Raw genomic sequence first — 15,373 nt, forward strand, 5'->3', positions numbered from 1 at the left:
TGTAGCAGGAGTGTGTAATTCACTGTTTCTCTATGAAGAGAGGTACTGAAAGTCACGCACTTGCTTCGTCAACGCTGTGGCTGCAGCCAGGCAAGACTCAGAGCTCAGCTTGGAAGCCCCATAGCTCTACTAGCAGGGCGCCAAGCCAAAGCTAACGTGCGCTGCGCACTGGAGAGGATGGCCCTAGAGTGCCCAGGGCAGGGACATCTGGACACTTCGAGCGCCTACTCCAATTTACATCAGTGCCCAAATGGCAAGGTTTGAGGAAATAAATGGTGGATTACAAAATATATCTTAGCATTTAGTTGGCAGCAACACCAGGAACCAGAAAGGTGTTTTCTGGGTTAACTAACGTATGCAGCCCTCCAAATGAATGCAATCCATGACTTCTCAGGAGTTGTGATTTCAATGATAGCTTTTTAAATATATGCTTTTTACCTTCTGTTAAGATATAAATTATGTTTAATATCTAATAAATGCCTTTGCCTGAAGCCTTTTACATTATTTAACAGCCTCTCAGTTTTATCTGTGGTGGCTTGGAATGAAATTTGATCCTGGCTACATGCTTAATAATAGTATGATAAGTACAATGTTCTCACTCCACCACAAAACCTCTGAACAACAATTTTCTACCTGCAGTATACTTTCATTGTATATTTTAATGGACCCTCAACTTCTTATCACATCTCTTCATTTTTTTTAGGAATGAGAAATCACTTTAGACAGAAAATGTAAGAAATCTTTTCAAATTCTCTGTCCTCTTCCACTGGACAAATACTGATCTTCCTCCTCACCTATGTAATAAGAATAGTAATAATATTTGGTATCATCATTCTACTTCAATTGCACTGAGGTTCTCAGAGAAATAGATTACAGACAGTTGTACTAATCACTACACTAAAAAAAAAAATTACACAAAGAATTCACAGTGTGGAATTTCACTTAGGTCTTAATTCATCAAGTGTTACAGCAATGTCATTGGAGTTGCTTAGTCTCACAATGTGTCAAACAGACATGGATTCTAGTAACTTGCTAAATCAGGGTCTTAAAAGACTAAACAGGAAGAATGAAACTGGGATCTTTATAAAAATATAAGAAATGTTACTGAAGCATCAGCTCTAGAAGAATAAAGGAGAGGTATAACAGAAGATACTTTACCTTAATCAAATATACTAACTTCAAAAACTGAGACTAGAATGGAACCATTCAGCTTAACAGAAAGGCTTCTCTGACCAATCCTAGTTAATGTAAAATAAAACTATGTTCATTAAAATCCTCAGTCATTCTGCTAAAGCAGGTTAGACATATATCTTCAGTCTATTCATGAAATAAGCATACAAAAGGATATATAGTCTCAAGTAAATGAGGAGATACAGAAACCAGTATCTTTTATCCTTTGATCTTCCATTTTCAATCTGAAAACCATCTTTTCTTGAAAAGAGCTCAGCTTGTGGCAAATTATGATTCTGTAATTGGGAAGCAAGGTTCTACAAGAAGCGGAATCTGATAATACCAACAAGTCTTTTAAACAGTCTGAACTCTATCAAAAAAACACAAAACGCATGAAGAAATTAACACTCTGATTGCTATCAGAGTAAAGAAAGCCAAGCACCCTGGGGAAAGGAAAAAGGAATAACAAAACTACTAATAATCAGAAATTGTTTGTATACTATTTCCCAACAGATTAGTTTGCTCACATTTCAAACCAAGCCTGGTGAGACAAACTTGCCTGTAGCAATACGGATGCAATACAGGAACTGTTTTGACAGGCTGAGAACTGTAGATTTTTATTTTCCTCCTTTTCTCTGTATTTTCTAGAGAATGTGTATTCTGCTAGTACATCATTTCAGGTTTGTCAGCCGGGATTTATTTAGAGGGTAGAACAAATCACTAACACAGAAGCCTCATCACAAAACTTGTTAGAACACAATGCTTTGGGAAACTGTGAAATAGGGCAGCTTGTTGAATTTCTGGAACTTGCACAACATGGAGGAAAAGGGATCAATAAGTAACACTATGAGAATGGAAAAAAATGAAGAACAGTGCTGGCTGCTATGCTAGCCAGTGTGGATAGGTATCTGGAACACAGAGCACTGCATTGGCAGCTCTTTGCACAGGACAGACTGCAACCATCAAACCAGCATTTTTTAAATTTAGTGTCCAAGGAAGAATACAGTCATTTGAGTCCTAGTCACTAATATCCGAGCTGTTAGTTATTCCATCATTTATGCCCAAGTACATGAATTAAAGCATCTTTGTGCGGTATACACTTAAAGAGGGATCTTGTTACTCTCTGAATTTCACTTTTTATCCTTCCTAGTCTAAGCATACGAGGGAGTTACAACAACCATATAACAGTCTAAGATCATCCTTCATCAGATCTCACTGGACTATGCAAAAACCTGTAGACACCCATTTTGTAAATTCTGGAGAAACACTAAAAATTCTGATTGATATATAATTACCTCCAAGGTAATTAGGTCAGGACAGCCTTTTGGTAAATGTGCATTGAGAAGATAAAGACATAATCAAATGCCATTCTGCCTCACGCTCCCAGCTGTACACATACTCAAATGAATGGGCACATTTGCCGTGCCATGCAGCTGTCTTGGCACATTCTGAAGACATCAGCAAATCTCTTATGCCAGTTGTTCCAAATATTTCCTTGTAGGTACCTTTATTTGGTAATAACACATTACCTCTGTCCTCCTAAACCTTATTTCAGGGAGTTACATAGAAATACAATAAAGAACTATTTCCCACAGCTTTATGAATATGTTTGAATAGGCCAAAAGTCTACAATCTGTTACGTTCCACTACTAATTTTAATGAAAGAAACTAATTCTAATTAGCATTTTGTATTGAAATGGGAATAGCAAAGTTCACTAATTTTATTACCTGAGTGAATGATTCCTGGTTAGATCTGGTTGACGCTCCTGTAGAATTTCAAAGATATTGGGCTGCCGCAAAAATGCGACAATCTTGTCGTTGTAAGCTGAAAACATCAACAAAAATATGCTGAAACAAGCAGATACTAAAAGACAGGACTGCATTCCTTCTGAGTTTTGAACAATAATGACAGCAGACTTTATGTTCACAGTTTTAAGTTTAGCAATATTGTGTTAATACTTCTTCATGTAAGGCTACCGATTCTACTATCATTTAGGGAACACACTTCTTGATTATGAACCAAATCTCATTGCGACACGTCCTTCCCACTGTTAACAGCTCAAATTCTGTTAGCAATTTCCATTATATTTTATCACTCACACTCTTAGCTAAGGTCAAACTAGAATATTCATTGCTAGAATAAAATTGCAGGGACCTTGGTTTTCACTGCACTGAAATCCATTCTCAAACATTAAACATGCACTGGAAACAGCCATACCAAATCCTCACTAATTGCTGAGCCTGCAGCGTATGCACACCATGTCCACGGCAAGGGGAAGGATTTAAATTAGCAGAGATTTTCAAGTAAACATGCCACAGTACAAAGAGCCAGTTACAGTCAATCGGATTAATTTATCTTGATTTAGCACAATGTGACAGCTGTTAGATTCAATAAGCTAAATTCTGTTCTTGGTGGCACAGAAGTCAGTAACTTTGTGTGTATGTAACTGAGAACAGAAATTAAGCTAATGACTAATTCCAAGCTGATTAACACTTTGTGGAATGCTGCCAAAACAGATCCTCAGAAGTTGTACAAAAATCACTTGGAATACATGGAGTCCAATTAGGACACAACTTGGTTCACTGCCTTCAACTCTTCCTGTCACCACATAGAGTAAGTGAGCTAGGATGGTAGAAGTTTCACATCGGTTATTAGGTTCTGCACAGACAGACTTCTCAGTACTACTCCTGCAGGCTGCAACTGAACAACTGGGAAATGTTGATGGACAGAACAAATGATAACTTCCACCCACCCCAACCAAATGAAAAACCCAGCAGTGCACACTAACATGACACACTCAGTCACAGAGAACTTCTCTGAAAAGAGGGTGTATGCTGACATACCCACTGGAACCACATCCTGGTACTGAGCTCTGCTGACTGTATTAAATGTGCTAGACGGTCTTGGCAAAACTGGTGGTCCTGAATGACGGGAATCCTCTCCAACCTGCAAACGTGCAAGTCACACAATGACTGTCTCTATGCCAGCATATACATTCGGGTACATAAGCATGAGAATAATCATATGACTTAAAACTAAGCATGTAAGTAAATGCTTTGCTTGATCACTATACTCAGTAACCACTGCAGCAGGAATCAGCTGTGTTGTATGACAGTTATTAGTAAAACATTGTTTAGTATACTGTGCCTATTAATACCAAGAATCAAAACTGATTGAAAGTTTATGGCTATTTTAAAATAATAGTCCCATTCTGAAAAGGGACTAAAAAATTCAAACTGGGATTCCTTCGGAGGGTCTTTTGTACTTCATAGACATCTTTATCCATATCAAAGGTTCTGAAAATCAAATTCTGCTCCTTCATTAGCACCTCTATTACCTCTGTGTCTGAATGGAGTTTCATTAAATTTGAACTGGAAACAATTTTGTGGCTGAAGCAGGAGGATAAAGAAGCAAGTTCACATTCAGGCAAGGCAAATGAGTCCAAAACTGGGAAAAATGTTTCCTAGAATCGTCCAGTAAAACTGTTCTGATTTTTTTGTGTTCACCTTCTGGGATTAAAAAATGTTGCATATGAACATTTTTCAGGGTAGAACCACAATGTAAAATTGTTCCTGGTAGCATCTGTGATGTCAGGGCAACTTCTGCAGTTGTTTGTGTGCTGAGGCTTCAGTCATTTCTACAGTATCAGTATTTTGTATTTTATCTATACAAATCATTTTGTTCAACCTCTTTTTCATCCTGCTGAACCTTTATGTTTACTTCTCAGTTCCTCTGCCTACATGTAATGGTTAGCATTTGAACTACACTTCCAAGCTTCAGAGATTTCCAAAACATCTTAACTGCAAAAGATCAGAGAGCTATAAAGGTTGTTTATAAACCCAGGCTCTGAAATCACGAAGAAGCAAAAGTCCTGAGGTATCTCCCAAGATCTTTGTGCTCTCTGATAATACTCTCTCAGAAAAGTGAAAAATTATTTCCTGTAGGCACTGTGCTGGAAAAGGAATGCCATTATTATCAGCTCCAGTTTCATGCTGCAGTTCCGCTTTAGCTAAAAAGGCATTCCTTACACTGGTAAATGTTTGCTTTAGAGCATCTCCTTGTAAAAACGGGGTCAGTGGCTTCAAAACAGTAAAGTTCATGGCAAAACAAATCCAAAGAAAGTATTTTGAGAATTTTTTTCATTAAGTATTCACCTTTTGCAATAATGTACAGTTCCTTGCAATGGTTTAAATGCAATTATTTAAAAATAGGAAAAATAGCTGCAAATATGCAATACTTAAGTCATAAGCGCAGAAGAAAAAAGTGGTGTTCAGATTCATACATATGCATAGAAATGAACATCATTACATCATTAATTCCAGAATAAGAATACTGTATTGAATTGCTATGTTTGAAATTCCTATCTGGAATTATACTTCAATTCAAGTTACAATTGTAACAATATCAAGGAAATACTTCTACTGTTACATGTAGAAACACGGTTTAAGGAATTTCATGTACCTAGAAGGAGTGGGAAACTTTGAGAGGTAATCATCCCTGTTTATACGCAATATGATGACTTCCTGTAGGAAAAACTACACTTATTTTGCAGTATTGACAACTTCAGCAGCATGGTTGACATGAATCTCTCTGTTTTAAGTGCAGAGCTTCTGAATGCTGCTTATAGATAATTTCAGTGTGTATTTCGTAAAGTTAAGGAAAAAAATTATTTCTGCTCTGTTATAAATCAATCACAACAGAAATACTTGCTTCACCCTATCGAAGACCTAAATAGCTATATGAAGACACTTCTAGCTTCCTTGCCTGCTGTAAGACATCGTTGCCTACATCACATCACCAAATTGACGGAAAATGCTATTTAAAACTATTTGTAAAATATACCTTACATTGGGGGTGGAAAGTATCATGGGTGACTAAACCATGTTCAGACAGGATATGAAAAGATACGCAGCCAGTGGTATGGCACTCGCTGCAGTTCAGCGGAAGTCCTGCTAAAGAAGTGGCAGAGAAGATTCATACTTGCTCTGAAACAGACCTCTGGCAGAACTTCATCTGCCGCAAGACTGAGCTATAAAAGGGTTAAATCAGAGCATTTCTCTCACCATTCTAAATTGTATTACCTTTAATTGCTGGCATGGAATAGCCCTCCCCTGAGAAGACAACTTACAGATAACAGTATGGAAGTTAAATAAAGTACAACTGAAGTCTAAGCCATTGTACATACACTTGCTCACAAGTAAAAAAGAAGTTACAACAACATGGAGACTGACGGTGAAAATGGTCCACAGCGACGTATGAACAAAATAGGTGTTTTCCATGTATTTGTTTAGAAAGTAAGAGACAAAATACATATGCAAATGTATATAACAGTCTGATAAGCCTACACGTGGTAAGATTTTTTTTATACTTACTCGGAAAGTTGCACATCTAGATGTATATACAACACATGCACTTTTTTCCCCCCTCTTATTTGCAGAGTATATCAACGTACTTGGCAGACACCATGCTAGACAACAATACACATATTTTGACAGCAAAAGACAGGATATAGATACTGGTAATCTGTAATCAGATGCTCTCCTGTCATTAAATGGGGTTACTGCAAATTAAATGTAAGAGAAACTCATGTCTGATATTTTTCCTCTGAAATCATGCATTTCAAAAGCAACAATGGCTAGCAAATAAAATCATAGATCTTTACAGATGAGTACCGTATGCTTACAGAAGCATCATGCTCCTCACAACATGGAATTCTGAACAGAGGATGAAAGAGGATGATCTTAAAAACCCAGTGGTTCCTGAAGAGAAGGGGCAGATCCTTACCTCACCAGCGCTGTGGCTGCGTTGTCTAGTTAAGTGCTGCCGATGGACTAACGCACTAGTGGGCCGGCTACTCTGCAAGGGAAGCCGGGGGTCAATGAACGTTGTTGTGCGGGAATTGTGGTCAACGAAGAAAGCCTAGAGAAGGAGAAAGAAGAAAGAATCTATAGCCAATACTTTTTTTTTTTTAGCATGCCTGAGGTTAATGTCTGTTCAGGATCTAGGTTTCGTTTGCTGATGTGAGGCTTGGAAAATCTTCCTCACATTTCTGTAGCTTGCATTTCCCTTCAGCAGAAGAGGGATAACGGTTTTCCATCTCACTGAAGGGATGACTTCTTTAATGCCTTACCTCATTCCTGTCTATAAAGCCCTTTGAAATTCTCATCTGACAAGCATCAGAAGTAGGAAGCTTTGTTATGATTGTCAAGAAGAGAAGACTTAAATCTTTAATAAAAGTAATCCTGGTGTATTCTCCCTTTCATTTCCTTATAAGCATCTGAAAAGATGTCATTAAATGGCAAAACCATTCCCTTTTGTGAACTATTTACCATATAATTATGAACACAATTGGGTGTATCTATGTCAAGTGTATGACTGCATCCTGTGATAAACTATGATTACAGGCCAACAGGCATTTTTGTCATCCTCCTGATACAATTATTCTAAGTTTGCTAACCTTTAAAAACAAACAAACAAAATAACCAACAAACAAAACCAAAAAGAAAGGTCAGTCAGGAGCACAAAGATGATGGCAACAAAAACATTTAAACCAGGCAACCGTTGAGAACTACCACATACTGGCCAGTCAGCCATTTGCTGAAAGCAAGGTCACAGGAGCATGTATCCTGGAAAATGCAAACCTCCTACAAATCTGTCCAATTTGAACCAAAAAGGTTTCTAAGCCGTGAAATTTAAACTTTTTCCAGTGTTAGTGTTGCACTTGGAAACCAGCACTGTTCTATTTCAACACACTTCGCTTTTTTTCAGTACAATGCTGGAAACACGTGGAAGTGGCAAAAAAAGATCCTGGTTTTGAGCAGGAGAGTTACAGGAAAGTGACATCTGGTTTGAGGAATCAAAGAATCTGGACAGCAAAGAGGTGGTCGGGGACTGCGGGAGCCATTTCTATGTTTGGATACCAGTGAGGTACTTTGACCACAGTTTCATAAACAATTCAGTCCTGCAGTGTCAGCGAAAGAAACATTCTCATCTTCCCCCATCCTGACCACTTGTTTCATCCCTTGCGCACCCTTCCTGCCTTGTGCTGGCACAAGTGTTTGTGTAGCCACACAGTGAACCCAGCTGGGGAGCTGGTCCAGGCTAAAATTACTCTCTGTTTGTCCCTTTCCTCTAACCTTGGTCAGCCCACCAGGGACGAGAGGAGAGCAGAGCTGGCTCTTTTGGCAGTGACACCAGCTTATAGTATTCATGAAATCATTGTTTCAGACTGCTTGGTATAGCCAGACCAGGGAAAATGCAATTCTTCTGACTGCTGCAAAGGTAGGTAGACAAACCAGTGTGTCAGGCTATACAGCAACTAACTACCATTATGGATTGTGGTGGGAGAAAACGCTCATACTTCTATTTCCCAAGGAAGGAGAAGCATATGGAGGGACACCAAAGTTACAAAATCTAAGAAATGCTCCAGAAGAGGGCAGCAAGCCTCCTACAGCACTAACCGCGATTGCCTGTACCTGTAACCTGTGCCTACAAGCAAGGAATCACATTACCTCAACAGTAAGGAAGAACTCTGTTTTGATCATCTGACATAGTTACAGATATGCAAGTGAAACTGACTGTTCCACGATTCAAAAACCATAACGTGTATTCAAAAATGCAGTTTTAATTGCAATGTTTGAGCCTGATGCAGGACTTGTTCACCATGACAAATAATGATGCCAACTGCAGTGCAAGTATACAGATTAGAGAATATGAAACCAGTGGGAAAGCAGAATGAAAGCCACTGTGAAATTTCAGGTTTGGGCCTGGAAAACGACTGGAAGAGGCTGTTGGAACATATCCAGGCTTTCTGAAAATTTTGCTCTTGATTGATAGGTTTATTTCACTTACTAGCAAGTGGTTGGTATAGGTTTTTTTTAATGTCCCTCTATCTACTATTATATCTAGTCTGGTCAATGTGTATTTAGAAGATGGGAAGCACTTTCATCAAAACAAAGGTTGATTTCATTAAGTCAACATTACACTGTAAATTCACTTAGGAAAAAAAGGTACTGATTCAATATAGGAGAAAGTACTACCCAGAGTTGTGCTACACAGTTCTTTGAGTTAATGCAATCTAACATTGCATGTAGTGTTCTTTAGCATTACATTTAAATAACTCAGTTTAAACACTAAGTTAAAGACAATCATGTCTTACTAAATATGAATGCTTGCAGGCCAGCTAGTAGCAGCCTACTTTAAAATAAAGCATAAATTACTACTTTGAAGCATCAGTGAAGATAATCATTGGAGCTTCAAGGCCTTGTGCTAATCTGGACATTGGCACACAGCTCAAAATACAGTGTGGCTCAGTCGCCTTTCAAAAAAATTCCTCTCATAACTCCTGTCTAGCTATAATCCATAAATCTATGATGCTTGAAAAGACTGACATAAGATGGGTAGTGCCAAAACTACATTTAGCCCATTAAACACAGATAGTTGCCCAAGTTATCCTTCCAATTACAGTCTATGAAGCTTGCTAAAATACCTTTTCTTCATATTGAAGACATTAGTAATCAATTACAATGGATTCTTTCATTGTGGAAAGAAAAACCAAAAATGTCCTACAATAACTTATTATGTATTTGTACATCTTGCAGAGATCTAATTAAAAAGTATATACATTTGCATCTGGCTTTAAAATATGAACATGTGCTTACACATATTGCACAAATGCACTGGGGTGCTTATCTGTATAATACATGTGTGTATGCGTGTGTATGCAGCAATGCAAAACTTCAAAGTTATCAGACAGAATTCAGCTCAAGGACCTATCTAGCTTATATGATGCGTCCTGCTACCACCTTTTTCAATGGTCTTCTGCCTCCCTGTGGTCAGTGGCTGATGAAGATTCATCTGTAATGCCAATGAGAAACAACATCCTAGTTACCTTTTAGGGAGACCTGCATGCCAAATGGATTTTATCTTCTGTAGGGGATACATGGAGGAGTCAAAGAGTAGTGGGCAACTGGGCTTTGCTGTGCAGCTTTGAAGGGAGTTCAGAGGTAGGCAGTCCCCAGCTGACCTTGGAGGACAGCCTGCAAAGCGGACAAGCAACCAGGACCACACTGGCATTGGGGAGTAAAAACTCTACCGCTCAGCACTGTGTAAGGGTCAGAACGACCACCGTGCCTTGTGAGCAAGAGCACCAAGATTCTTACTATGATATACTTGGAAAAATACATACTCTCCCCATCTCAGCAGGGAAGAGTAGCCAGTGAAAGAAAATATAATTATATATTGTGGCATGGCTAATTTCTACTTGCTTCTCTTTAGCTTTATACTTTAATAAAGGCAGGTCCAGTTTCAGTTTGGTCTCGCCAAGCACTGGTCTCACCACGTACTGGCCATCATCTCTCTTGAGTGCTGAATAGGCTTTTCTACTGCCCACAAGTGCTACTTGTGACAAAGGCAATTCAACATAATGAAAATGAACAATACTGAGCCTAATTCAAAGTGAAGAAATCCCAGTGGGGATTTATTCAGTGCTTCCTCTTGTTGATTAATGTTGTGGAAGCATCACTGTTAACAAATACTACACCAGAAATCCAAAGGTCTAGTTCTCTCTATGGAGTGCCTATTAAAGTCAATTGAAAATTGCTGTATTCTTCAGGAGAAAACTGGCCTCTGAAGAACTGAACAGAAAAACAATGACTTAAAACAGGAAAAAGAGTGAGACACGCAAAGACCTAAGTTAGTATAACTGCACATTCCTAATTGTTTTTCTAATGAAAAAACACAGTGCTTTCCAGATTTGTTAAAGCCAAGAAGAAAACAACCCTCAAGCACTTTTTCTACCCTTCAGTTTAGCATCTGCCTGTAATCTTTTCAAGCATCAAGATCATTATTTATATGGACACTCACAGCTAACTGTACCAAGACAGATAAACGTAAGAACTGAGAAGCTTAATATGCCTGGAGTCCTAATTAGGACTTCTCACATGAACTGATAGCCTTATCACTTCCTCACATGCTAATCATAGCCTATTTTTAACCCTCCTATCTTCCACAAAGAAAATCATATTCTAGATAGTGAAGATACACTAGTATAAAGTTACATTAAAATTATGTTACTACTATAAAAATGTCTGTTCTTTGATTTTAAAATATTTTGTTAGAAATTGAAAAGTGATATCTGTTTTGAAAAGCAGTAAGACTTGCAACCATTCAAGATCCCCATTAATGAAACCTATGACACACAATTTCTTTCCTGTTAACCAATACATAACCAATAGAGTGATCATCCCCAGAGCTATCCCAGTCTTAAGTGCACCCAATTTATATCAGAAACTGATGAATACCAGACCCACTTAGCATTTGGGTAGACGACTCACCTAGAAAACGGTTAGCTATTAAAGAAAAAAAATGCAAATAATGCACACTAAGGAATCCCATTCAAGCCTTTGAGGTTGAAGGGGGGGGGGGGGGGAAGCCCTAAGGAAAAGCTTGACAGTTAAACAAGAAAAAACTAATACAAATGGTTCAACAATAAGTAAATAAAATTCAGTAATAATAAAGTAACTTTACACCTAAATTATCTTATGAGTACACATTCAAAACTCCAAAGAACTTCACTGAACAACTTATATTTACACAGTAGATAATTCTTGTCAAAAGAAGTTTTAAACATCCAAGGGAATCTAAGCAACTTCTTTCATTGTAAAAAGGCTACAGATTTTTTAGCACAGATGAGAAATTCCAATCTTCTTTTGGCAAAAGCAGGAGAAAAGGATGCGCACCTTTTACAGTTGGAGAACTACGTGCACTTACGCTCATTAAGAGCGACCAACTGAGTCCTGACATCGCAACATCCGCTATCAAGCACTCAAAAGAGCCACATGCGCATTAGTTACCTTGCCCTGATGGTCATGTTTCATTTCCCAACCTCTCGGCAGCTCCAGCTGTTTGTTAGCAAACATGTTGAGGAAGCCCACCAAATCACGATTATGCTGGTAACGTTCAAAATGGTGGGTGTCCCGCCGGACTTTGGTGATCATGTGCTTCAAACACGTGTTATTTGTAAACATGCGGTAGGCACTCTGAGAAATAAATAACAAAAGGAAATGTTTTTAAAAAATAAAATTTCTTCTTACTACAAAAGACAACATTTACACTGTAAATAAATCATTAATCATCTATAAAACCTTAAAAATTATCTCCAACTAGGCCACAATGGTATGCAAAAAATGGTCCTCTTTCTGAGGTTTTGTGATAAGAGTTTGATGTTTCTTACTTTGCTTGAGATATAAAAAATTTCATAATTGACTCACTTCAGCAGTGTGAAGTATATTACAGATTCCATTTACCACACTTGTCCCTGGAACTGTGAAGAATTCTATAACATTAAAATTGCTTTAAAAGTAAAGATTTCACAGATATTTTCCAGTTTCTGGAATAATGAGTCAAATGCAGTCATAGAATACAGCAATAAAGCTGGTAAAGTTTTCTGCAGGACAGAGATACATAAGCTTGTAGAACTTGTCACAAATCTACATAAATATTGTTTCCACCTATTGATTTTTCAAAAATACCCTATCATTGCATGTCCATGTGTAATTTATGTAATAAAATTGAAATAAGAAAGTAAAAGGAGAGCACCGAAAAAGAGGGAAAAATTTAAATAAAAGGGCTAAAATAAGCAGTTAACGCCCTTCCCTCCAAAAAAACCCAGCAAACCAGAAACCAGGTCATTCTCTCAGGATTAGCAATAAACAGAAGCCAAGACATAGGCCCTCCTATTGCACTGTACTGCTGCCTAAATCACTCTATGCCCCTACACCTCTACTCCCTGGCCAGAGGTCTTATCTACCTCTGTCCTATTTCATATATTCAAGATAAAGCTGTGCAAGCTAAGCAGAATTATTCAGATACAGACAAGCATATATATATATCTCTCAAAACCAAACTAACACTGACCAGTAATTGAAAAAACACTGAATTATTAACAGGGGTACCTGCAGACAATAAATTATTCATTCCATTACTTCTGTTTACACTATACTTCCCATTACACAAAGGAAAAGAAACACTGGAGAAAAAAAAACTATATAAGCAGCAGCACTGAAGAATAGGCAAAACAGAAAAGGAAAATATATATTAAGATGCTTTTTTCTTCAGTGTGACCTCTAATATATTTTGATATAAACCAGGCAATCTGGGTGAAACAAATCATCCCATAAGCTGCAAAGTTATCTTAAAAAATAAGCACCATTTTTGTACTCAGAATTGTCTCTCACCCTCTGCAAAGCACAGTAAGAAAGCTATTGCTTCAATAAACAAATGAGTTTTGTATCATAAGAAAGATGAAGAACTGAGTTAAAGAATAAAAACTGTAGAAGCTCTAATGCCAACTAGGACAACTCTGATGCCCACCAATTGCAAGGAATGATGATGAGTGTGTGCATTTATCCAGCCTCCCTATGTACTACCAATATCTTTGCATCAAACACTGAGCAGTATCTCTGTACACAAGACAACTATACTTATAAGCACGTATTTATGAAAGTCTTTCAGCTGTAGATGCTATACTCACAGGGTTAGAATGCAGCACTGTAAAGAACTCTGGGCTGATAAGGAATTTCACAGGGGGAGACTGGAGCAATAAAGTAAGTCTGGATCTGGAGGTAGAGTGAGGCAGCACATTCTCTCTTCGAAAATCTAACAGCAAAGTGAATGACAAAGACTTCCAGTAATAATCATTACCAAAACATCACTGCAAACAATATCGATCTGAATCACACAAGCAAGAAAAGCACTAGGTATACAATTATTTCAGATGTATTAAGTATTCTCCACGTAAGTGTACCTGAATTTCTTCTAACATAGCACTGAAGTTCCTGAAAATAGCGCAATTTTAGTTTAGTAAGTTTTACTTGTTGCTTTTGGTGAACAATCACTACAAAAAAAAAAAAAAATCATGTCCAATTATTTGGGTTACCAAACACGTGCCTGTATATAAGGTGCAAGAAGGTCCCTGTGGCAAGCCTACATTGCTATACTGTAGCTGTATACAGATAAGTTATTTTTTAAATGCTAACTAATGGATATAAAAGTCATTGTACACTTAAAAATGTTTCATTCCTCCTTTAAAAAACCCACAATAAATCATTGCCATTAACACCCAATCCTGATATTGTATTTAAGCAGCTTATGTAAGAAACAGGTTGCCAAGGAAGTACCTTTCAAGTTTCAACTTTCAGTAAACATTTGGGTCTTCTCTAGCAACTTTGAGAAGGGCACTGATTTTTCAAGGGTACCAGAAACTGAAAATACGTTACGAATGGTATTTGCTACAATGTTAGAACTATTCGCCCCAATTATCTCTGAAAATCAACAGGACATTTGGATGCGTATTTTAATGTAAATGAAAAATTGCAAATTCAGATTGGGTCTGCAGTGATTTTACTCTAAAATGTATGCCATCTTCTACATTTCACAGTTTGCTTCTTTTGCATATTGCAGTATTTGCACACTTCCTTGTCAAATGAACATTAATCATGTAGAACACAGCTACCATGGAGATAAAAGAACATAACCCAGCGGCAGAGAAAGGAGAAGAGAGGCAGCGAATCAGACTCTAAACTGAGGGAAAAATAAGAAGAAATTGGAAAAAGAACAAAGATGGAGTAAAATTGTAAATGTGGATGGGTAAACATTATGGAAAACGGAATGGGGAAAATAAAGATGTTCATTCTAAGCATTACAGGAAACCAGAAAACAGAAGGATAATAAGTAAAGGAAAAGTAAATGAACAAGAGGATTTTTAGAGACAGTTCTTAAACAATAGACCCCAAGCCCTCCCACACGAGGCATGTCTATGGAGCAACAGCAGTATAGCAAAAAGACCCCTGAAGCTATGCCTGAATACTTGGGCTGGGAGTGTCTTCCAGGCATGCACTGCGGTTGCATGTCAACTCTGTATTGGTACAAAACTTGGGTGTACACCAGTCACTTCTCACACCCTGGAAGATGTTGTGAAATGCTGCAGATAGGTCCACTGTCATAGTCTGGGCAATCTAGAAACCAGAACAGGTCACCAGGTGGGTTTTTCTTGCAGTTTAGAAGCTTATGAATTTGATTTATGAAAAGCTTATTCAGCTGAACTTGCTGATTAGGGTTTAGCCTGAATTTGCTTTAAACCTATTTGTTTACAGCACAACAAACCATCTAGCTCCACATGCACATGCACAAAGATAGAAAAGG

At 37.8% G+C, this 15,373-nt stretch overlaps 1 protein-coding gene across 1 annotated transcript in view; it reads right to left on the reverse strand.

The window, feature by feature from the left end:
* HECW2 (HECT, C2 and WW domain containing E3 ubiquitin protein ligase 2) overlaps positions 1–15,373 on the reverse strand; it is a 111,416-nt gene that overhangs the window by 27,707 nt on the left and 68,336 nt on the right. The window contains exons 12-16 of the mRNA XM_010564077.1: positions 13,704–13,828; positions 12,025–12,210; positions 6,956–7,090; positions 4,015–4,117; positions 2,899–2,995 (exon numbers count right to left, since the gene is read on the reverse strand). Of these exons, the coding sequence (XP_010562379.1) occupies positions 2,899–2,995; positions 4,015–4,117; positions 6,956–7,090; positions 12,025–12,210; positions 13,704–13,828 (646 nt within the window). The remainder of the gene's footprint in view (positions 1–2,898; positions 2,996–4,014; positions 4,118–6,955; positions 7,091–12,024; positions 12,211–13,703; positions 13,829–15,373) is intronic.

The sequence above is a fragment of the Haliaeetus leucocephalus genome, unplaced genomic scaffold, assembly GCF_000737465.1.
Source record: "Haliaeetus leucocephalus isolate CR32 unplaced genomic scaffold, Haliaeetus_leucocephalus-4.0 Scaffold1, whole genome shotgun sequence".
Taxonomy (NCBI): Eukaryota; Metazoa; Chordata; class Aves; order Accipitriformes; family Accipitridae; genus Haliaeetus; species Haliaeetus leucocephalus.